The 25,030-nt window shown below is 33.9% G+C and overlaps 3 protein-coding genes, 1 long non-coding RNA gene, 1 other non-coding gene and 1 pseudogene across 7 annotated transcripts; 1 reads left to right on the top strand and 5 right to left on the bottom strand.

The window, feature by feature from the left end:
* Window positions 1-537: 537 nt before the first annotated feature.
* Window positions 538-4,052, bottom strand: LOC120162077 (zinc finger CCCH domain-containing protein 53-like). The gene is made up of 9 exons (XM_039172256.1): window positions 2,793-4,052; window positions 2,524-2,682; window positions 2,248-2,427; window positions 2,076-2,164; window positions 1,721-1,981; window positions 1,473-1,635; window positions 1,127-1,330; window positions 962-1,040; window positions 538-869 (listed from the first exon to the last, which is right to left on the bottom strand). The coding sequence occupies exons 1-8, from the start codon at window positions 3,608-3,610 to the stop codon at window positions 1,007-1,009; spliced, it is 1,908 nt and encodes a 635-aa protein (XP_039028187.1). The 5' UTR covers window positions 3,611-4,052; the 3' UTR covers window positions 538-869; window positions 962-1,006.
* A 3,598-nt stretch (window positions 4,053-7,650) lies between these two features.
* Window positions 7,651-10,537, bottom strand: LOC120162079. Of its 3 annotated transcripts, none has more exons than XM_039172257.1 (5): window positions 10,055-10,537; window positions 9,436-9,732; window positions 8,933-9,115; window positions 8,285-8,503; window positions 7,651-8,205 (listed from the first exon to the last, which is right to left on the bottom strand). In XM_039172257.1, exons 1-5 carry the CDS (start codon window positions 10,517-10,519, stop codon window positions 7,837-7,839), a joined length of 1,533 nt encoding a protein of 510 aa, XP_039028188.1. In that variant the 5' UTR covers window positions 10,520-10,537; the 3' UTR covers window positions 7,651-7,836. The 3 variants fall into 3 exon arrangements, with proteins under 3 accessions (XP_039028188.1, XP_039028189.1, XP_039028190.1); XM_039172258.1 differs by having other exon boundaries at window positions 8,933-9,112; XM_039172259.1 differs by lacking the exon at window positions 8,933-9,115 and having other exon boundaries at window positions 7,652-8,205.
* A 617-nt stretch (window positions 10,538-11,154) lies between these two features.
* On the bottom strand, window positions 11,155-15,590 carry LOC120162076 (sulfite reductase [ferredoxin], chloroplastic-like). Its single transcript, XM_039172255.1, has 8 exons — window positions 15,222-15,590; window positions 14,161-14,946; window positions 13,766-14,062; window positions 13,369-13,566; window positions 12,469-12,603; window positions 12,158-12,274; window positions 11,917-12,075; window positions 11,155-11,794 (listed from the first exon to the last, which is right to left on the bottom strand). The coding sequence occupies exons 1-8, from the start codon at window positions 15,390-15,392 to the stop codon at window positions 11,588-11,590; spliced, it is 2,070 nt and encodes a 689-aa protein (XP_039028186.1). The 5' UTR covers window positions 15,393-15,590; the 3' UTR covers window positions 11,155-11,587.
* A 1,209-nt stretch (window positions 15,591-16,799) lies between these two features.
* Window positions 16,800-23,129, bottom strand: LOC120162346 (annotated as a pseudogene).
* Window positions 19,407-19,678, bottom strand: LOC120162081. Its single transcript, XR_005519529.1, has 2 exons — window positions 19,515-19,678; window positions 19,407-19,483 (listed from the first exon to the last, which is right to left on the bottom strand). It is a non-coding gene; the product is annotated as an uncharacterized LOC120162081 (long non-coding RNA).
* TRNAS-GCU lies at window positions 22,219-22,300 on the top strand. The gene has a single exon. It is a non-coding gene; the product is annotated as a tRNA-Ser (tRNA).
* Window positions 23,130-25,030: the final 1,901 nt, after the last annotated feature.

The following is a 25,030-nucleotide window of genomic DNA, read 5'->3' as shown; positions in this document are numbered from 1 at the left end:
GAATTGGGAAAATCGCAACGATACTGTAGACCATCGCAACATGATTTTCAACTATCGCAACGCAAATTTACGATAATGGAGATCGCGTTGCGAATTAACGATCACATTACGATTTTGTTTATCATTTTGGTAAATCCAAAAAAAATTAGTTAAAATCGTAAATTATATGAGATTTTTGGTCACTGTGGTTATTTACTCTTAAATAAAAAGGAAAAAAACAAAGTGAATGGGCAGCCAGATACCAATACCATTGATATACGTTGTCAGATCCCCCATGTGACAAGGTGTCCCCATACCCTCATAAAACAATTATCACAACACCCTAAATTCACCTTTAATCACATGAATCAACCACCTTCTCTTTTACCCCATACTAAAGATACTGTAATAATATCAGCAGTAAGAACATCAAAAAGATGATTAAAAAAGGGTCAGAGTTGTATCCCTTCTCTCGGTCTTCATATCAGTATAGTAGTTATACTTCAGCATACAGATCTTTTCACCTCACTTTTGAAAAGAGGGGTAAAAAAGGTTGGTAAAAAAACACAAAGGGAAACAGTAAATATCACAGTAACACATAAAATAAGTTACTACTAAAGCTAGCCTTTTGTTTATATATTCTACTGTTTTAGCAGCGTGGTCCAAGCAAAGAGGAAAGACCCCACTCTCCTTAGATCAGTTCCTCCTGTCTTTTACCTATACATTTATGTATTTTAATGCAGTCTCAGTATGTATTGATGATGATGGTGATGACGATCTTGCTGCAATCTTGTCTACAGATCTCTTTCTTTGTTTTCGGTATGGCTTTGACTATACAGCTAGAGGATTTTTTCTATTTCTTTTAGTAAAATTCTTCTTCCAAATGCTTTCTGCAAGATGTTAGAAAAAGAACAGCAGTTTCAACATCGTGAGAAATCGTTAAATTTGGACAAAATTTTCCAACAATCTTAATGTGTCTTACCATGGCAAACTCGAATTTTCCTCCATTGCTGGATATGTCGAGAGCTTACATTTCGATGGCGCCTTGTCCAGAAGAAAACCTTTGTAGCCAAATGAACAATATCACTAATTAACTTCCCTTTCTAGCCTTTGGAATTGTAATAAAAGGAACGAGGTTATGTTTTACCTAGGGAGTTGTAGAAAACATGATTTAAGTGAAGCCACATTGAGGCCGGAGGCGTTGGCCAGCAAAGGGTTACCGTTGGAAGATGCAGTCGGACTCCCAGTTTTGTCGTCAGCCTCTATAGAAGATGTAGTGAAGACGGTGAGGTGATCGCCGGTCAATTTCTTAGGTGATGCAAAAAGGTTATCAGGGAGAATATGCTCCAAGCTGTTCATATGACATAAGGGCCTTTTAATAATGCCAATAAAGAATGAATATGCTAATCAATTGTCAAAAGGCCGACCAAAACAGATGCATTATATAGAATCAGATTCCGGTAATGTGAATATTTAAATGCCATGCGTTATACCTTTCGGGGAAGTCGTTTTCTTCCACGTTGGCCCTCTCCTTATTAATAGCATTTCCGTTTTCGTTTTTATGATTACATGACAGATTAACTTCCTCGTGTGGCTTATCAGCATCGGTAGCAGCTGTCAATTTGGAAACAGCACCAATCAGGTTACCAGCATTATCTGCAGGAAAAGCAAAAGCAAAGCAAATTGAATAATGGAGCACTAAAGTTATTTTTTAACTGTTCTGATGTTGTAAATATGTAACCTTCATGAGTTTCTTGATCGAAGACGTCAGATGGAAAAATGCGCGCTTGATTGGTGGGAGTACGGAAAACAGTTGGCGATGGAATGGGAGAGCCGGTGGACAAATCATGATGGAAAGGAGACTGGCGATGGTTTTTGAAATCCAACATCTGCAAATTCATTAGCCTTCTTCCTTGAAGCTCGATGGCTTGTTGTAAATCAGCCTGCTCCTCCAGTTTCCTTTGCAACAGCATCTCTGGAGTATTGTAAAACATTCTTGTCCCTAAACAAATTCGAATCGAAACGAAAATAAAGCTAGCAAATATGTACTGCAATTCAACATAAATTCAAGCCTAGTCTTTTTCTGTTTTACTCACTGAGATGGAGATCAAAAGGCTCCCTCGAATCCACCAGGGTCGGACTTGAGCACGCCGAATACTCTCCTCTCTCCAATTGTTGTTGCTTCCTAATCAATAAAGATAAAATCATATCAATGCAGATAGTATGCAAACATGGAAAGATCTAACAACGTAAACCGAGAGCCTTTACTTCTCTTGGACTTTGCCCTTCTCCTTGTAAGGCTTAACAAGAACACGAGAATCGCAAACGAAATGCGGGTTCCCTTTAGCTAAAATGAGCTTCACCGTCTCAGGATACACAAATGTAACAAACCCAAACATCCTCTTTTGCTGGTAAGGTATCCTAACATCTTGTACTGGTCCATATATGCTATGAAAAAAGCACAACCAACCTTAATATTCAACAACGGAAGCTCAAACCAGAAACAACAATGGCCTACACAAGTAAAAAGCTTATAACATTAACCTGAAGTAATTTGAAACATCTTCTTCTTTGAAAGTACTGTCAGCTGGAAATGTCAAATAAATCTGTCTAGAGCTTGGATTGGCTCCCATTTCGGGCCGGCATTGCCCGTATTTATGAAGCTCATCTCCCATCATCAATGCTGCCGCTGCCGCTGCCGATCTGTAAACATAAAAGACAAAACCAATGGCAATGCCACAATAATGAGTTGAAGAACAAGCTAAAAGAAAAGCTATTACCAAGCAAGATAAGCTCCATGCATCTGATTTCACCTATGAGTTTCGTTTTGTTGTTGCTGGAGAAGGTAATTAACACACTTGTTGTAAGGGAAAGAAGCACCGCCGGGCAGGAACTGTGAAGACGAAGCAGCTAACTTTTGTTGTTGTTGTTGAAGAGATTTCGATCTAAGCAGCTCTTGGCACTGTTCTAACTCGGTCATGTTGGTAGCAGACTCAGCACAGTGATCTCCATGGATAAACCTACAGCTACTACCGTTCTTACAAAACCCTCTCGCAAAGTACAAACACGGCTTGAACCCCAGCCTGGAATTCAGATCTTCAGCTCCTAAACACAGCCCCGGAACCGAGAAACTCCGCCTATGCAACGGAGAATCAGCGTAACAACCAGTAGGACTAGCCATTGAAGCCAAATCCAGCCTCGGGTCGAACAAATCTTCAGGCTTCGAATCGTTGAGGAACGAGAGACCGTCCTGGAACTGGTAGTCATCGACGAATTCATTGCTGCTGATGTTACTGGTACTCCCATTGACGATGCTAGCGTGAGAAAGAGAATGGTTTTCGAGGCCTTTAGATGCATTGGAAGGGATGGATAAAGGGCTCGGCCTCGAAGAGAAAGGCGAAGGAGACGACGGCGTTGAAGGCGTGGGTGGGTTTGAAATGGAAAGTCCCAAGTGGGTTTTGGCTTTGAGTATTAAAGAGTGGATGAGAGCTTCGGGTCCAAAGGCTAAACGTATCATCTCTTTCTCGCCATGGTCTTGAATGAGAAGATAACCCATGATTTTAGAAGCGTTTTCGGGGTCCAAGTTTTGGATCCGAGAAAACACCATCCTCGTTGCATCGTACGACTCCATGGAGAATCTCAAATACCCAGATTTTCTTTTCTAAAAAAAACTGAGCTGAAAATACTGAAACTAAACTCACTCGAGAGAGAAAAAAGGATAGGGGACGAGAAAACAGAGAGGATAAGAGAGAGAGAGGAGTGGACTTTGCTTTCAAAAAGGCAATGATGGGGGGTTAAAATATAATTTTTTTTGTATAATTAATACACAAAATGTACCGAGTTCAAGCTTTCAGTTTCTCTCTGAAAACCCATCACAGAAAAGTTAAGAGAAAAACAAAAAAAACGGCGAAAGAGGAGGATGAAAAAGGTAGGTGTTTTTTGTTAGAGAAGTGTTGCAGTCTGCAAGTGATGTTTTTGATAATTCTGCAGATTTTCTCTCGCTTTCTTTCTTACTTTTGAGGGGAAAGAAAAGATTTGGAAATTAGAACCACAAGTTTTGATGGCAGCTCAGAGCAGGCAGCCTCGGGAGAGTAAATTCTAAGTTTCTTTGTTTTTTTGTTTCAATTTTTTAAAGAAAATTTGCTACTTTATGATTTAAAAATTTGATTGTTTTGAACAAGAGGGGGATTTGTCTTTTACAGAAATGGACAAAATAAGGCTAAGTGGGGGAGTAGATTCAGATCTGCTTCAATAAACTTGAAAGGGAAATTGAATTGATATAATTATTTATTTATTTTATTAATTAATTATTTTAATTTAATATTAGACTAATTTAAAAATGTTTCTTCTGATCTTATTTAACTCATTAAGTAACATCAACTGTTAAATTAAATGTTATTCTTTAGAGATATTAAGTTTAAATAATTATATTTATGGGTGTGTAATTATTATTATAATTAAAAAAATTAAATATATATTACTTTAAACTATTTAAAAAATCTAAGTTAAATCAGATCTATATCTGTGGGGTCCAAATATTATATCCATCTCTAATTTAATACAAAAAAATAATATAAAAAAAATTAAATACTTTAAACAAATTAAAGACTAAAAATTATTTTACTTCCGGTATAAAATATAACATAAAAAGACATGAATATGATTACTACATGAAACAAATATATAAAACCCCACGTGAATCCACACATTGTTGCACCTAATCACTCACGCTATTATATTATTATTATTATTATTATTATTATTATTATTATTATTGTAAAAATTAATCATTTTCAATTGGATGAACGGATAATGTACTATTCAATTACGTTTGTATTTATATTATTTTTTATTTATATATTTAAAATATTTATATTGAGATAAGATTTTATTACCGCAAATAAAATTCGTTTAATTTTACACAAATTTAAGATTATTGAATAAATAAAAACATATTACTGAAATTAATAGTATAGAAAAATAGAAGATATTAATCGGAAAAATAAAACAAAGAGCTAATCTCAACTATTTATTCTCGCTCATCATACAGTCTTAAATATGTATAAAATTAGAATAATTTTACATGATATAAGTCGATCATAAGATATTTGATGCATTTTGATTTTTATATATTGCCGTTGAATTAAATCATTTTATATGTTAATTTTTTTTGAGTTTAACGACATTGCTTTTGTTCATTAATAGTGTATATTTTATATTTATATCAATTTTATGTTGTTTTTTAATCACAAATTGGTCGAGTGTATAGTATTTTTTTAGTCGGGTCATTCGAGTATAAAATATTATTTGATTTTTAAAAAAGAATTATAAAATGATAACCAATTATTAATTTTTAGATGAAAACTTTATACGATAATTATTAACATAAACAACATAATAAATGTAGTCTTTAATTTTTACATATTATTATAATTTAATCCAAAATTTAAAATTGAACTCTTCACATTTAAAGTATTAACCAATTTAAACCTCACTGTAACTTGTTTTCTATAACATTTACGCCATTATTTGTCATCATTCAACCTTCAAAGTTCACACCTTATTTTGATCTTTTGAATTTAATTAATATATTTTTATTTTCTCTCATTTTCATACCTCAAAGTGTTATCGTGATTGTTTCAATCAATTAAACATGTTACTGATTATATTAGTAGTAAACTTTATAGCCTAACATAACTATTTTAAATTATAATTGGTGTTGAAAGAAATGAAATTGAACATTTTTTTTTCTTTCAGTTAAATTTTTAGAATAGTGATTAAATTATAAAAATAAGTAAATGTTAAGGATTAAAATTATTTTATGTTAATGTTATCAAATATCACATTAGTTTTATGTCTAAAAAGTGACGGTCAATTATCATTTTATAATTTTCGATAACTAAAGTGATTAATATGTAATACTTTATACTTGGATGGTCCAGATAAAATGTACACTATAATCGAAGGAAATATATGTAGTTTTACCCACTTATTATTACCAAAATAAGAATAAAAAAAAGTATAGTAAAAAGTAAAGAAATTGGGAAGTGAAATACACGGATTTTTAAGGAGCGTAGAAACGAAGGCCATCAGTTTCAGATTACTGTATGTTCAGTTGCATTTCCTTCTGACAAACTTCTCTGTACTGTGTTGATGTAATTTAAATTGGATTTTCATTCAAGCAGCACAGTTTTGATTCTCTGCATGCGGTCCCACGGAACACCTCCATATCTCCACTCTCCACCCCTTGATATCGTATATGGATCTTGTGGGGTATTTACAAAATGAGTGAGCATTTGACTTTTTTTTATAAGTAAATGATCTAATTCAAATATAAATCCGAATATATGAATTTAAAATTTAGCCGAATATATGAATCTGCATAAATCCAAATATAAATTCAAGTTGGATAATCAATATAAATTCAAATAATAATTCTGAATTTTTTATAATACATACTTGATGGTATATATTTGAATTCATTTTGTATTTAAAGTCAAATTCAGATTTAATATATATTTACATAAGCAATAAATATTCATATAATGAATAATAAAAAATCTATTTTAACATGTTTTAAATTCAAAATAGATAACAATTTTAATATCTGATTATGTGAATTATCTATAATTTAAATTATCATATTATAATTCAAATAGCTGTTTTTTTTTTATAAATTTGGAATGGATTCGATATAATATATGTTTAAAAATTCTCAACTACTATAACAATGATAGCTCTCATGCCTCTAGCAAACGAAGAACTCAAAATCGAGACTTTTAAAAAATAACAACAATTTCTAGATTACTAAAATCGATTAGTTCGTACTTAAAAGTCATGATTTTAGTCGTATTTAAATACCAAATAATTGTCATATTATTTTTTGAGTCATATTAATTCATTCCACAAATGTATGTATACTCATATGATATTCTATATTTCATTCCATAAATATGAGGTAAATATAAGATAATATATATTTAAGAGTTTTAATCATTTAACAATAAACATTCGTACCTTGTATACGTGGTGTTCAAATTCAAAATTTCAAAAGATAACTACGAATTTCTTAACCGTTGAATTAGTTTAATTTATGTACTTGATGATATTGTATATTAAATAATCTTAAAAATGTTTTTTTATTGTTTCTGTAAAAGGCAGGGAGACACAGGTAATCTAAAAGATTTCGTGGGATGTCAATATCGTGGACCCATTTACATTAACATATCAGACATGGTGGCAATGGTCTTAAAGGCCTGGCTAATGTAACGGTCAGGGTTATTCCCACGGTTTTACCGTCGTCCCAGAAAGGAAGAAAACAAGTCAGAAGAAGAGCCGTTAGGGTTCGAAATGACAGTGGAGAGACAACCATCAATCATACAGGATTCCAAGGACCACCAACATGGACCGGGTCGTCGTCGGCCGACTCATTGGTGAAAGTTCGCCACTCAATGGTCTCGTTGAAGGAATGAGACTCGAGGACGAGACCACACTCGGTTGATCAAGGGCGGGTAGTCATCCTTAAAAAATTTTAATTATCACATATTTTAAATATTTTTATTAACAATCAATTTTATCACTTAAAATTTTATATATTCATATCCATTATAACATAATGCATAAAGGAAGGTCAGCTTTTGTTACACATATTTACAACAATGTAATCCCTCTTCTCTTATAGACTCTATTTGAGATGAGGGAAAGAAGCACTAAAATAATGAAATGCTTCAAAATCACCCCACAGATGTACTGCTCATGCTGCACTTTGTGTGTTCGTAAGGTTTGGAACAGATTAAATCTACGAACCGACCGTTTAGATAGCCCTACTGATCGGGACCAGCTCGTCTAGAATGAATGTTACATTTCCGGATCTCTCGAAAGGCAAAACAATGGCATGATTCCTTCACCATGTTGCTTCATCAATGCCGACATGTTACCGATTTCTCTAAGGGGAGATCGTCGGGGAAGAAGTCCGGCAGCAGTGCAACTCTGAGCCTTGCAGCCATCATCATCCGCACAATGGTTTTCCTTTAAGCGACACACGAGTACCCGTTTCTCTGTTTCATTTTGTACTTCTTGGTTAATTGAAGTATTTCTGGCCCTCGCGGTTTTTCTATCTCTTTCGATTTGCAATCTCTCGATCTCTTCGTGAAGGACGGATATTTGTGCCTGTAGCTCATTAGCCTTTGCTTCGGACGAGATAGCTTTCCGTTTCCATTCTTTCGCCTAATGAAAGCAACAAACATATTCGATTAATTAGTGTTTGTGTACAACAAAATGTAGTTAAGTACCATGAAAATCTTACAACAGATTGCAAGGATTGAATCTGATAGACTGAATCAAGTGCTCGATCTTCCCAAAAATCTCGACATTTCTGCAGTTCTTCCATCTCATCCCTTACCTGCCCCAGCATCTCTTTCATCTGGGACCATTGTTCCATCTCGGCACGAACTTGCTTGACAATTCTCTGTACTATAGCCTTGCAGTTTCCTGAACACACTCTTGCTTCAAGGGACATTTTCTCCTGCAGAAAGAAGTGTCTGGCAATCAATTGGGAACCCGAATTTTCATCTGTTCTGAACTAAATAATTATGGAAATGAGAAACACATGAAGCATCGATATATAATGATTAATGGCACATATTCAATTATGCGATCGAAGCGTATTCTGCAATTTGAAACGAATGTTCTTTGGCCAAACTTATCTGACATGATACCATGTGCCTGATTTAACTTATTCATCATCATACCAATGTCTTTCACGTGAAAAAGCCTATGGTCAAACTAGTAGATTCGGAAGTCTCGAACAATAGAAATCAGCAAGCTAGACTTACGGAATCCATGTCTGAACCACATTGCTGGGGATTCTCTTTTACTACGATATCTATTAATAAGCAGTTTTTGAGGCACTGATATAATGAAGGGCTAGAAACCGATGATTCATGGATTTTACCTTGTATGATTGTTGTGTCGATGACAGCGACAAATCCGAATAATCAATCCTCTTTGAACTGGAAGCAGAACTCGGGACTGAACTGTTAGTTGTGGAGAGCATGGAACCATAATCCTCCTCCATTCTCTCTAACAGAACCCCTTTTGACAATCTCTCCATCTTTCTTCTCAGAAATTCCACCTGCAAATTTGCTTCAAATTAGAAACTCACCATCCAAATATGCTACCACAACTCGGACAATGTGCTGAAGTCTATATGTTATCGGATTTGAGGGTAAGTATCGGATATATGTCCAACACAAGTATGCTTAATTTTCGTAAGTATCATGTAAATATACACACACACACACATATATATATCAAAGATCGTATCTTCATATCAGTGCATGAACATGTAACAGGAAACAAATACCGGACATGGGGACTTGAGGGAAAATGAATACTCATCAGTAAGCAGCAAAGACTAGTATAATTAACATGACAACAAAGGTGTTCCATACTTACATTGTTGTTTCCATTCGAAACAAAGCTCTCATCCCCTTCACTACTCGTTCTAATCGACAAGCTCGCTTCCGCCATCTGCCGAATCTCCTTCACGCATACTTCTTCCTCAGAGAACCCTTCGAACTTCTTGTGCCGTCTTTGGAGAAAACATACTTGTTCATCAAAGTTACTACATTTTTCAACCTCCAGGTCTTTAACCCTTGACCTCTTTTGCAGTTTTTCGAGTTTTCCCGACAGTTTATCGATCTGCTCCTCCAATATCAGCATCACATTCTTTCCTTCACAGATGTTTCTTACCTGCATACCAATTGCCAACTCAAGGTCATTGAATGGAATAAATATGAAAAAAAAAGTTGGATATTCAAATAAATATCAACAGAGACATTCTTTCAAATAGTTTGTGAAATAAATAGATATTCAACTAAGTAAAAGATCAAACATCTGGAACCTTATATGGCTATGTCTCACATGCTCAAGTCCAGCTTAATCAAACACAATGGCTTACACACATTCTATCAAGAAAAATCCAGCAAAACCTAGAAATCAGACAGTCCTACATTGATTAATATTTTCTCAAGAACCAAACAGAAAACAATCAAAAGAGAAAAGAGAAACTAACATAAATCAAAGTTTGAACAGTAGATTTCAGGGTCCTCTCCATTTTCTTGACAGCAATATCTCTTTCCATCCTCGATAAATTACACTCTGCTCTCAAAATCTCAGCTTGGAATCTCCATTTCTCTTCTTCAACTAAAGATACACTACTGTTTTCTCTGTTCTCCTCCTCCTCCACCACCACCCTCTTTCTTCTCATGTCTTCATCATCACTTGGACTCACCAGCACCATTGGATCAACCCCTCTTGTGAAAGACCTTTCCTGATCAAACAAACTCACCAGCATCATCCCTTTTGTCTCATTGTGTAAAGTTGGTAACTTTGAATTTGAAGGGCTTGCCTTTGGCTTTGGCGCTTTCCTTGTAGGCCTGTGTGGTGGCAAATGAAGGATCTTTGGGGCTGGTTGTGGCGGTGGGTATTTCCATTTAGCCCTTCTTGTTGTAGTTGCTCCCATTGGTAGCCTCTCCATACAAACACACAAATTCTCTCTAAAATGGATTGTTCTTCTTTTATTGGTTTTGAAAACACAAGCTGAGCCCTTCGTTGAGCAATGACTGAAACCAGACTTGAATGCCTTATTTATGTTTCTCGTGGGGATAACTGATTTTGAAAATTTAAGAGCTTTTTCAACGATTGGTTATTCTACTTTAGTTAGGAGACAGTGAGAGTTCAGTTGGAATTCTTCGAACACAGCACAAGCTTTATCAAAACCAAGTACCAACCTTCTCTTTTTCTCTGAAAAATAAAATCAGTTTTTTTTATATAAAAAAATTAAAAATGGAAAATGAAGGTCCGTGCCGTTAAAGGCATGGCTCTGTTATACATCATAACCTCTAAAATATTTGTTTAACAATTAAAAATACAATTATCAATGTTTCCAACAATTACTGACAAACAAGTGATCGGGCTTCTGTCTGAGTCAGACTCTCTCCATTTCGAGTCTCGACTGGTTTTTGTCTGGAATACTTTATTTTATCATTTTCAAAGGAAACGGTCTGGACCAAGACACAAAGATGCTTTGAAAATGTACATATACATGTACACGCGCGCATGTTGATTTATAGTATTAATTATGCCTTACTTTACTACATAACAGTCACAGACAGAGTTAAGGCAAGCACCATATCCATGTTTGATTCCGAAAACCAATAATCACTTGGGGACCACTTCACATGTAATTTGTCTAAAAGATTATACTTTTTTTTAAAGTTTGTCCAAGATGCTTGAAATTGGCTTTCAAATTAAATCTAGATTTGCCACTGTTGACTGTCATAAAAGCTTTATTCATTAGCTTTTGATGCCTCATTCCTAAGCTACAGGCATTATATTCTAAAACCGAAGTCCACAATCCTCAACAACTCACAATAAGATCCTATATAAAGCTAAAATGATGCCGAAACTAGAATCCGAAACACCTCAAAAAACCCGTTTTTTGTTTGTTGTCTGACGTTGTTACCGAACAGTAACCGGCCCGAAAGAGACACCTGACAGTTTTTGTTTATTGACAATGCTGCCAACAGCAATATCGTAAACTGGCTCATTCTCTTTCACCGTTTATCTGGGCGGCAACGAAATTACGAACGACTTCCATTGCCAGCTGATGAGCAGTTTTGTTCTGCAGCTTTGCAAGCTCTTCCATGGCTTCATATGTCTCTTTATCAGCGAAAGGCTTTAGGTTATACCTTGTCGGTGATAGCACTGGACCTTCCCATTTGTCCACCAGCTCATGAAGTTTTTCGAATCCCTGAGGGAGATCATCATGATCATCAGTTTTCTAGACCATGAATGTCATTTGATCGTAAAGGAAGTTTTGAAGGAAAGCGGATAAAGATTAACGAGCAAAGACAAGAATAATAATACTACTACCATGCGGATTGTGAAGTCACCGAATGACTCTTTGGGCTGTCTTTTCCGTTTCCAGGAGTAGAACAAGGGCTCGAAAACTTTCTCAAGATCCTGAACTTTGACTTTGTTCATAAAAGTCCTTGCTAATTGAGTTTGACTAGGTGTTCCTCCAAGCCAAATCTAATTTCAACAAAAACAAAAGTACGAAGTTATCCAACTAGTTATTACTACTGAAAGGTATATCGTCCAATAAATGAACTACCTGATAGCTGTTTGGACCATCACCAACCAGTCCCAACTCAGCCATGTAAGGTCTAGCACAACCATTGGGGCAGCCAGTTACCCTTATCACCACCGACTCACTGTACTTGAGTCCGACCTGAAATTAGGCAGTGCCAATCTATTTATTAGATTCAGATAATTGATAGGGAGGAGGATAAATTAAATTTCAGCTTGAAAGAAGGTAACAATTTCAGCCAATGATATTCATTCAAACTTCAGTGTTAGGCCGGTATTCTTGTTGGGGATAAGGGATTTAAATTTAACAGGATATTTGATAAATATACTACATACCTTCTCGAAGACAGCTCTGACCCGCTTGAGGATATCAGGTATGCCACGTTCAGCTTCGGTTATTGCCAAAGGGCAAAGCGGGAAAGCTGGGCATGCCATAGCAGTTAAGTTCAGGGGATCCACATATTTAGGATGCTGTTTCATAGCAAGAACCAGTCAGCTGTTCGACTAATTCAACAAATGAAATATAACAAGATAAAGGAGAGTAAGGCAAACAAGCTTGGGGAATGGATATTAATAAGCGAAAAACAGCTAAACAATTAAGCACAAAATTCAAACCACGCAAATAGTAAGTTCTGCAAAATGTTATATACAACCATCACTCCATGGTCTAAGTAAGTGAACTCCATGTTCACATTCCCATATGACCTCCGACTCTAAGCTCTTGATCCTCCTGGAATTTTCTTGTTTTACAAAATCAAAAGAAACTGAAAATAAAATCAATGTGGATTCAAATCCTCCATCCAAGCTTTTCAGTGGGATTCTATGCAATAGTATAGTCGGAAATGGTTTGTCTCGAGTGATTCCCTATTAGTGGTCTTGTATAGCTACCAACGTGCCTTAAAATACTGCAATTCTTGAGTGAACTTGTTAACTGAAGAAGTATTTAACAAGGAAAATAACTCTAAGTTGACCCTAATTTTAAACGATATATAACTCGCCCTAAAATATAGCCTAAAGGGAAAGACATTAACATATATATTCTAACAGAATTACCATGGCAGCAGCTGATTTCTTCTTTAAGCAAATTTTATCATTTCTTTAAAATCTGAGATACAATAGACAGAAAATATATGTATCTGTTCGATTAAGATGCTCAACTTTAAAACTTTAGCAGACATTGTTGACTGCAGGTTCAGAAACCAGAAAGGTAAATTTTGCAAGTAATGAAAATCTTACCAGCAGCCCAGCTTGAGCAAGAACTGTGGTAATAGGACGCTTCCATACACTACGAACATCACACAGAATGAGGTTTTGGTTTGGGGTGATCCGCACATTTAAATTATACTTCTCTATTACTTCCCTCAGTGTCTTTTTCATCTTTCCTCCAATGCGACCATTGTCTACATGGAGCCCGCAAAATAAAGCACCATCTCCCTTCCAAAATAAAAGTTACCAAGAAGATTAAATGCACTATATTAAAGCCAAGGATGAAAAAGAAAATGAAAACAATTCAAGACAAGCATAACATCAGAAGATTCAAATGCAATTAGTAACAAGGCAAATGTGGAAGTTAAAAAAAAAAAAGTCAAACCGAAAGCATCATGTGTGATTTCTAAAAATTAAAAATACAAACCTGCTCATGCCATCCCAAGTAACTCTTAAATTCCCATTCAGGCAACTCATGGAAAGGCTCGAATTTCTTTCCATAATATTGCTCAACAACACTTCTAAACTTTTCAATCCCCCAAGAGCTGATCAAATATTTCATTCTACTATACCTACGGTCATCTCTTCTTCCATTATCACGTTGTGTGGCAACGATGGCTTTAATAGCATACAAAATGTCCGCCTTTGGCACATAACCGAGTGGTTCTCCCAAACGTGGGAAAGTGGTCTCCATCCTATGGGTCCTTCCCATGCCACCACCAACCTGAAAAAACATTTACGAGAAATGGATGCTTTTAGGTATAAAAGTGTGCAAAGTAAAAGAGAAAAGATATGATTTCTTTGATCCTATGGTTGTCTTACGTATATGTTGAACCCCTGAGGCTCTCCATTTTCATCAGAAACTACCACAACACCGATATCATTTGTGAGAATATCCACCGAGTTATCAGTTGGCACAGTCACAGCAATCTTAAACTTCCTTGGCAAGAACTGCGTCCCATATATCGGCTCGGGAGAATCAGGGAAATTCGTTCCATGGGAGTTATCATTCCTGGCTTTCACAACTTCCGGAGGCTCCGATGTCATGAATTTCTCCCCATCCACCCATACATCATAGTAAAAACCTGATTGAGGAGTTAACAATGCAGCAATATTGTCAGCAGTTTCTTGTGCAAACTGGTATTCTTTCGTCATTAGTGATGCAGCCGGAGCAAGTACATTCCTATTTAGATCCCCGCACGCACCAAGGGTTGAACCCATGTTTCTAATAATGGTGCTCATCACAGTCTTGAGGTCCTTCTTCAAAACACCATGGAGCTGAAAGGTCTGCCTCGTCGTCAGACGTAAAGTTCCAATGCCGAATTGATCGGCAAGATCATCCATGGTCAAGTAGAGCTGGTTCGGGACTTTCCCACCTGGGTTTTTAGTCCGAAGCATGAAGGAAAAAGACCTTGTACCGCGCTCATCTCTGTTGTACTGTTGATAGCTCCCATGGAACTTAATTAATTGTGTTGCAGCCTCGTTTATATTTGGGGTATCAGTCAATATCTCCTCATTGAGAGGGTATCTGATGAAGTTGCTTTGTTCTTTGAATATCTCAACTTTACTCCGCTTCGGTTCTGTGGCACTCGTTTCAGGCTTCACTGGCTGTAAAGGGAGTCAATAATAAAAGAACAAATAACATAAAAATTCTCAAATTTCTTATTCCAATAGTAAAAATTCTCACAAAGCGATAAAGAATGAAATGCAATTAAAAAAAGAAACTGGTTTGAAAAAAAAAGCCAGCTGAGAGAAACGAATGTAAAAAATGAAAAGGCATAAGAATTGCAAAAAGGTACACGATTTTATCATACTTTCTTAGATTCCAAACAACAATCAGCATTCAGAATGAAATTAAATTATAAAAGCAAAACAAGACTGACCGTTGAGACAGCTCTGATGAGAGTGTGACTGCAGAAAGGAGCGGAAAACACGCGAAGATTCCTCTTCAAAGCTATAGAATGCGAATATTTCGACCCCGTGAAGCTCTGGACTCGAGTCTTCGGATCCGTCGGGACGACGGTACCCGTCGCAGCTCCAATCGACGTCGTCATTAGTTTGAAAGAAAAAGCCAAAGCCTTATATTTTCAGTTTGATTTCCCTTTAGAAAAAGAAAAGAAGAATAAAAGGTAGGGTTTTCTATCCAAAGTCCTCTTCAAAACGAAGAAGAAAAGGAAGGGCGGAGCGACAATGGCGAAAAGGAAAGCAGGGAATTTGATGCTTTGATAGAGGAGTGGATTTTATTTATTCGTGTAAAGTGAAAGTGTTTTATTTGGTTTTGCTAAGGTGAGCCCATCACGTGCCTGCCACGGGGCATTCGTTTTATCGAATCTGGACTTGCATAACATTCCCACGCGCGCTGCTTTACGGGACTGACTGATTTAAGTCATTTTTCATAATTGTTATTTATATGAGTATTGTTATTTAATTCTTAAAAAAATTTAAAATATGATTATTTCTTAAATAAAAAAAATTAAAATTAAAAAATAATGAACAAACTTATTGTAAATATTCTTCATACTAATATAATTTTATAATCAAGTATAATTTTACTGAAAATATTATAATTAATTTTTTCATCGTAATTTTTTTTTAAAAAAAGGAAATTAAGCGTTTTTATTATAATAAATTTTAGGTTTATGTTATAATTAAAAAATACAATTTTTAAACTTAAATATTAAACAGTTTTTTTACATATTAATTTTATAAATTTTAAATAAAGTTTATTTTATATGAGATTTCAATACCTAATACTCATATATATTAATTAAGCACGAACCAACTTACCTGGTGGTTAAATGAATCGTTGTTATTCTTAGAGGTCTTGGATTCGAACATCAGTGAATGTAAGGGTGATTGAGCGTTTATTGTAAAATGATTGAGAGTACTTGAAACATATACTATTTTGTAATCACATTTAGCTTAATGAAAAAAAATATTAATTAAATTTAAAACCAAGTTTAATTGAAATTTTAAAGGATATTTTTTTAATAACTCCATTGAAAAAATATTGAAATTATTATAAAAATTTATTAAGTATATTAATCTCTTCATAAAAAAAATCACAAATAGCGCGTTAAAAAAATGCCAAAAGGGAGCGCGTTAAAAAGTTATGGACAACGAATCCAAAATAATATGGGATATAAGTGGTACATTGAACTTGGACGGATTTACGTTTGACCCATGGTGAAGTAGGTAAGACCCTAGAAGTGCAGGTCTTGGCGGCTATGACATTTCCAATTAAAAAAACGGTTAAAGACAAAATAGTTCAAAAAATATTTAATTTTAACTCATCATCATTTTATTTATAATTAAAGATTTTCTTATAAATGTATTTCTATATTTATTTGCCCAATGATCAACGGCCTACCTTTTATATACAATCTATAATGCATTTTGTTAAAATATTATTTATTTATATTTCCTGATTAATATATATATATATATATAAGAGATTAAAAGAAGGAAACAATTTGTAATATCATAACCAAGTTAAAAGATCATCACTAAGGTTTCTGTTCAACTACCATACTCGATCTACAAAATGAAATGTCTGTTAACTTAAAACGACAATGAAAACCTGGGTGTCATCTGCATCTTTATGAAACCTTTCCCACAAACCACTAATTTAACTACCTTACTATTGTGTTCTATTCAACATTTTATGAACAAAATTGCAGCCAGGGAAAATTGATAGAAGCACATAAGACGAAAACGATGTCTGACTCTTATGCAATCTCTTCTCTTCTTTTCTCCCATTCCATCTAACTAGAGCCAAGAATGATTTACCGCCTCGAAAATGAACTGTCACGATTGTGATCAAGAAAAAGTCTTGGGAGTTCGACCAACCCTTCAGCTTTTGAAAGGGTGTCCTCCGTTCACAGGATAGCAAGCGGCCTGATTAGAGATGTTACTGCCTAATTTCTGATAATGACTGCTGCCGTTGACATGGTGCATGTCGTACACTTGGGACACCCTTGCTTCTTGCAGAGTGAGGGAGGAGGCCCAGGTTTCAGCAGAATCGGTTTGCAATGGTTCGGAACTTGAGGAGCTTGGAGACGGAGATAAGGCAGGACCTGAGCCTGATCCTTTTACTTCTCCAGTGTCGGCATCTGTTTTCTTTGCAAAACGTCCTCCAGTGCCTCTCGCCCTACGCAAAGCATGCTGGTGCCTAGATTCGTGAAGATAGGGCTGTAGGATATAGGAGATGAGGTGTTACAGGTCAGATGACATGCACAACAAATTTTAACAATAAAAATGAATAAGTTTCTCACAGAGTAGCTATTTGAACTCTAATAATCAACGTTTCAAAGAATCTAATTTAAACTAACACAACGTTACTTTTGCCAACTGAAAGAGTGTTCAGTACTTCAGTATTAGATTTACCTTACGGGATTTTACAACCTTCTTCTCAAGTTCTGCTTTGGCACGGACCTGCCTTCGCCTCAGAATTCCCTGGTACTGTTTGGCATTTACGTAAACAGGCTCTTGTGCCATTTCGATCGGGAAAGTCATTCTTGCATGAGGCATTCCAACAAATGGAGGATATCCCTGGCCATCGCAAAAATTTATTCATTAGAGAGTGCATCATGCCTTGAATTTCGAGTATCAAAAGAAGGTTCTTAAATGAAGAAATAATGCTCTTGGTTTTGTTTATATTAAAAAATAAACAAAGAGAAGAAAATCAAATGCTAGTATCATGGACCGATGATGCACAAAAAATAAAGAATTGGAAAGAAATAGAAATTCAAAAGCTTGTTTCCATATTCATCTAAGTAGGAAGCATCCAAAGTCTCCAAATATTACTGTCCTGAAAAATTGGTCATCTGAGGGGCACAGAATTTAGTACAAGAAAGTTAGAACTTACACCATGAGCAGTTTCCATTTAGTTCCAGCTTTGTTCTTTTCATTTTACTGTCATTGTCTATCCCCAACAATTTTATTCTATTAGACCTAGAAGAGAGGCCAGTGGAGGATGGGAATGATGGGAGGAGGATTCATCTACCCGACCTTATGTAAATGTGTGTGCTTGGTTTTTGTAGTCGACACAAAATATATTGGAATGAAGACTGGTTGGTATGGTCTACCCCTGAAATGGAGTTGGTTTGAAGATAACTAAAGAAATTAAGGGCGTGAATGAAAAGATAGAAATCTACCATTGGATTGGTACATTAAAAAAAACTAGTTAAGACTAATGATAAACATAAAACATGAATATTTGGCTAAGCAATTGTAAAAAGATCATAGTGGGTTTCGTCCGTTAAATTTCGTAAACTAACCCTCTACAAGGTAAGGAAACACACATACATACTGCATTTTTACTCGCGCAAAGCACATTTTTTTGCTTCTTCTGCCTCAAGTATATAATGGCTGTAGTGCCTAGAGTGACGATATATGCGTTCGTTTAGTCTTGAAAAATTTATATCATACTATACCAAATAAAACAGCAATCTATTTTGAAGCATCAGTATAACCTTGATGTCTCGTGAGAATGGTTTCATACAAAATACATTAACGCTAACAGAAACAAATCTATAAGCAATAAAAATTCAAGACAAAATTAATTAAAGTTCCATACCAAAGGCTGATGTCCATAAGCTGCCATCATTCCTCCATAATGTGGGTCCATATAAGGATTTGATGCACATGCCTGCAAAACGATTGGAAGAAAACTAGGAATCCTTCCACAGCAGGTTATGTAACAACAAGACCCCTAATTGCATACAACAGAAAATCTTGGGCCTGAGGCACTTACGATTGAATGACCAACAAGCTCAAGAAGGGGAGGCTGCATGAGGCCTTCATCATTCATAGTAGGTACGGTAGATGCAACATGCTGCAAATTGTGATGTTCTTGTCCACCATTTCCAACTGCAAATGAACAGAAGAAAAACAATTGGCACCCCAACCACCACCACAAATCTCTTGTATGAAAGGAATAATTGGTAACAGACAGTAATACCAACATATCACTCAAGTAAAGCACTATAGAACGCAGGGAAAATATTTACTTTGTAGCATATTTACTTATACTGTTATACAAGTCAAGAGAGACAGAAAGTCTTCTAGTCTTCTGGAAAGTACATCATACTTAACTGAACCATTAGATTTGTCAGTTAAATACTTCAGACAAATTTTAAAAGGCCTGGGGGTTTATGTGAAATAGTAGTAAACACTAAACAGAATCTAGAACAATATATACTTTAAATAATCTGTAGATCCATGTTCAATATCAGAAGTCATGAAATTATGAAGTATATGGCCCAAAAGCAAACTTCATAGATACTTAGCTATTTATATTAATAATATTCATTTTAGTAATTACTAGAATAATGATATGAAGTACCTGACCGAGAGGATGCAGTAGCTTGTGTTTCTTTATTAACATCATCCTCTTCATTTAGCACACCATTGGACAGTGACTGCCCATCATTCGACTCTGAACCATTAGTGCATTCCATTGAAGATGATTTAATGAGTTTACTCCTCTCACTAGCGTGGGGATGGAACCATAACCAATATTATGCCACTTTAATTCAGAATAAACTGGAGTTTGATGAGCACCGCACCTCAGGTTCTAATTGACTTCCATCTTCAGAATTTGACTGCAATCCTCCAAAAAGAAAAATTCAACCGATAGTCAATTTCTAATATTTGAACATGGAAATTTGTTCTATCGAAATACACATTCTTCTTACTTAGGTAATCTAACATAAAAACAAAACAAAACAAATCATAAAGAAACATAAAAAAGAGAAAAAAGAAATTTCACATTCATCAGAAGAATAAAGATAAATGAAAGCATCAAAACAATACCACAAAACTTTGACCACACCCCTGGAAAAAAACCAAGAACTGATTAATATCTCTAATGGCAAAATTAAAATATTTTGCGTTCATGTTAGTAAACATATAAAACTGTGGGGAAGATACTAGTAATTTCTATGTTCAAAATTCAATGTAAATGATCCAAAAATTCATCAAGGATTTGCCGTTTTATTACAAATAAAATAAAAGTTTCTCAACTACGTTCTTCTGCACATTTTCTGTATCAAGTCTTTTTACTTTCGATGCTTTCCAAAATATTAAAGGTTGCTACATTCTTTGGCTGTATCGACAAAGTTATTTACTTGGCCTGCTCAAAGTTTAAGCTTTGCACTTTTCACTAATTTTCTTTCCCTAAATTTACAGAAATTAAAAAGTTATTGTTCCTTGTCCTGCATGGAATTGAGAATTCGAATTTCTTTGAAAGAAAATCTCATTTCTCGTATTGTCTCACAAATCCAATAATTTCCAACGCTAAATATCACCTCAATTCATCAAATTCCATAATTAAAACCTCAAATTTCACAACCCCGAATACATAATTCTCACACAACCACCAGAAAAGAAAAAAATCAAACCAGAACAAAACCCCCCAAATTCTCAAACCCTAAACTAATAACAATTCCACCTTAAAATTTACCCAAAACAAGACGAAAGAAGAAACAATAAGATACCAATTAACAAAAGGAAAGAAAAAAAGGAAATTGAAATTGAAAAAGACACTTACCCGTTTAACCAAGGAGAACAAAAACACTAAAATTTTGGGGATTTTCGAGAGAGAAAATCAAAATCAACGAGAGAGATAGTCAATCTAGTTTCTATGCAGTTCTCAGTATAACACTAAAAACAGCTTCACCTATTTTCCTTCCTTTTTAATTTTGTTTTCTTTTTCGTATTTGAACACTGAGAATTAAGCTTTTGATCGCATCATCAGCTCCTGGATTCCAGGTTTTATCGAGCTTTTACCGACACGTGGACTCTTTCATTATTTTTATTTCTCTTTTTCTCCATATTATACTCTTTCTTCCTAGTTTGTTTTTTCATTATATTTAGGGTAAAATACACAAGTAGTCACTCGACTATAGGATGTTATTTTATTGGGTCCTTATAATAAGTAACAAAATGATTCATCGACTATAAGATATTATTATTTTAGTTTTCTGATGATTAAATTTTATAAAATGGTAACTCCACCGTTCATATGTTCTAAAATCATCATTACGAGTTAGACGTTACTTGTTGACTGAGATATAGTAAAATCATTTTTTAATAATGTCTAATGGAACCATTTATTTTTCAAACACTAACTCACCAACATAATGTTTCAAACAATAACTTAATAATATGATATAAACGAAAATTTGATCTACAAAATATAACTATACTAATTAAATATGTACGTGGAATTATAATTTCTTATAATTATAAAGAGCGTATAATTATGCTATGATAATTATACTTTATTATAATTATCATGCGATGTACTCAGAAATTAAACTATTATAAATATAAACATTAAATTGAATATTTTCAATGAATGTTATTTTAGAATTTATTATTTCAGAAAGAATATCAAATGACTTGACTATGAACAGAAAACCGGTGAATAGCCGGTTGCAGGTGAAAAAGCGAGTGGACGTAATGAGAGTAGAGCATTGGGTGAAGTTATCAAAGAAAGTAGTAAAGGGGAGAGAATTGGAATATGAAAGGAAGACCCACGTGACACGCACTTGACGGGAAATGCGTGTCTCAATTCCGGGACCACTTTAATTAGGATGACGACAAATAAACTTGATCTATTTAATAAAATAAATATAAATACTATTTAATAAATTTATAAAAAAAATTATTTAAAGAAAAATATGTTACATTATTTCTCTAGTAAATATAAAATAAATTTTTTATGGAAATTTAAACTATATAAATAATTTAAAAAATATTGTTTGATATGTATTTACCAAATGAAATGTACTACAAAAGAATAATGGGAAGCAAAGCATCGAGTAATTTAAAACTTATAGAATACAATTGAATATACTCACATGAGAAGCTAGCGACGCTTTGGCCGAGTGGTTAAGGCGTGTGCCTGCTAAGTACATGGGGTTTCCCCGCGAGAGTTCGAATCTCTCAGGCGTCGCCTGTATAATTTTTTTCCCTTTTTGGCAAATTGCATATAAGCAGTCCAACTTTTAGTATGCTTTCATTTTGGTTATCAAATTTTAAACCTTACAACACAGTCTGAAATTTTAATTTGTTTTTATTACTCTCCGTTGTTAAGAAAAGATGTCGTGACTACATAAAACTACATTCTTCTCAAAATAGGGCTTAAAATTGACAACTATTGTACCTCCTTTCACCGTTGTTTATGCCATCATTTGATGGTTTATATTATAAAGAATATCATCAAACTATTCATCTTCTATATTTCTTCTTTTGATTCAAACTTATAAAAATCTTCTATTCTCCTCTAATCACAGTCAAAACAATTGTAAAGTTTGTGCTCTAGCTTGGCCATCGCTTTCCATAATTAAAGAGAAACAACCATCCATTACTTAATTAAATTATGGTTTTAGCTCCTCTACTATGTTTAAATTACTTTAATTAGTATAGTTATATATAATTTATAAGGCAAGTATACAAATACTCCTCCGACTATAGGATGTTGCTTTGTTGAGTCCCTAGGTTTTTAAAAATTACAGAATGATCCCTCGACTATAGAGCGTTACTTTGTTGAGTCCCTCGACTATTAAAAGTAACAAAATGATCACCCGACTATTTATATGTTTCAAACTCGTCTTTTACCTTAAAAGAATTTAGCGACCGTCTAAGTTATACGTTAACCTATTGATTGTGATATGATAAAATCTGATCTCAGAATCGTTTGAGCTGTATTTTTTGGATTAACTCTCCATTTACATTATACCTTCGAGCCAATGCTTAAAAGCAATGGTGATGTCAGCTGACATCATTAAAATATGATTTTATAAAATCTCAACCAGCAAATTAACGTCCAACTCAGATGACTATCTTTTTTTAATAAAAAAGGACGAGTTTGGAACATATGAATAGTAAAATGACCAATTTATAGCTTTTATTAGTTGAGGGACTCAACAAAGCAACACTTTATAAATGGGAGACTATTTGTATACTTTACCCATCGAAATATGAGTTTAGCTCCACTGCTATGTTTAAATTAAAAATTAACTATCATACTTTAATTTAATAAAATTTAATTTGTCTATTTATTTAAGGTATTTTTTATAAGAAAAAAGTTGTATGAGACAAAACCCATGATTATTATTATTATTATTAATCTAGGGTGATTACAGGATAATACTTGTTTTAAATATTCACAATCATTTGATAATGAAAACTCGAATATGCTTGTAGTCTCTGATGTTCGAAACTAAAATCTCTAAAGATAACAATAATTTATTTAACGATTTGACAATAAAATCATGATATAATATAAACAAAAATTCCATTTGAATATAAATCATTTTCTCGTCACACTGTGATATTAGTTGACATTTATATAATGTCACCAGTTAGTTCGAATAGTTAATATTGTTAACTATTTTGATAATAACACTGATAACAATTATTTTCTCTAAATTATCTCCCTATTTTATCATGTTGATATAATTTTTCTTGTCTATTTAAGTATTTTTTTAAAATGTATCGATATTTTAATTATAATAGTTTACAATGACCGGCTAATAACAATATATATAAAATAGAGATCAAATCATACTAAATCAATATATGGATCAAATTTTAAATTTTAACATAATAAAAGGACTAAAATCATAAATCGACCTTAGAACTTCTCCAAATTTTTTAGTAGTTCGGAGTGATTACAAATTGATATTTGTTTATATATTTTTTTAATTATTGACAATACACACACGTTATATATGCAACTGCTCGAACCCAAAAGCTTAAGAGAAAATAATACTTTTTTAATTACTGAGACCATTTAATAAGTTATTCTTCAAATTAATTAATAGTTAATGGAAAGTCGAAAGGAAAATGATCTAGAAAATTGAACTGACTAAACATTTATTTATATGGTCACCCCTTCCTCTTGTTGCTGCCTTTATTGATTTTGAAGTCATTGTCTAACTAATTAGACTTTGCTTTGTGTTGCTTAATAGTTACTTCTTTGCACCAACTTTTAATTTGGTTTCTTTTAATTCATTTACAATGGCAGATTCAATTCATAGAAATGGACATCTCAACCATTAAAGGCTAAATCCAGTCATTATAATTCCAATTTCAAGGTTGAAAGATACTACACAAAGCAAATAATTAATTAAATTCACTAACCCACACAATATTAATCATAATGCTTCATTCCCAAGCCAAAGAAAGTTGAATCAATTGATTAATAATGAATTTAGTAAAATAAATCTCACAAGAAAATGATTTTGAGATTTTTTTAATACAGTGATAAATTTTGTTTGATCAACGAAATTGGTTAAGTGATAATTAGTTTGATATTATTTAAGTATGTTTCGAGTTTGAATTCTTATGTATGTAAAAAATTCTCATTGGGAGGCTTACCTATCAAAATCATGTATACGATACAAGTCAATCTGGATTAGTTAAAGCGAAGTCCTGTAGAACGGGAAGGCAATCAATTTTTTTTTGGGACTTTTTTATCATGTTTCTTATTACTTTTTTATTTCTTAATTGCATTCAATGTATTATATATTTACACAAATGTTAATATATTTTTCGAAGGTATGAGATAATTACAAGATATCATTTATTCATAATTTTTCTTAGTTTTTTGATAACACATTTTGTAGACGTACCTGCTTGAATCCTAATCTTTTAGGAAGAGTATGAATGTTAATATTCT

This window comes from Hibiscus syriacus, unplaced genomic scaffold, assembly GCF_006381635.1.
Source record: "Hibiscus syriacus cultivar Baekdansim isolate YM2019G1 unplaced genomic scaffold, ASM638163v2 tig00111402_pilon, whole genome shotgun sequence".
Taxonomy (NCBI): Eukaryota; Viridiplantae; Streptophyta; class Magnoliopsida; order Malvales; family Malvaceae; genus Hibiscus; species Hibiscus syriacus.
Note: the sequence above shows the minus strand (reverse complement) of the source record. Positions and strands in the feature narration are given on the sequence as shown.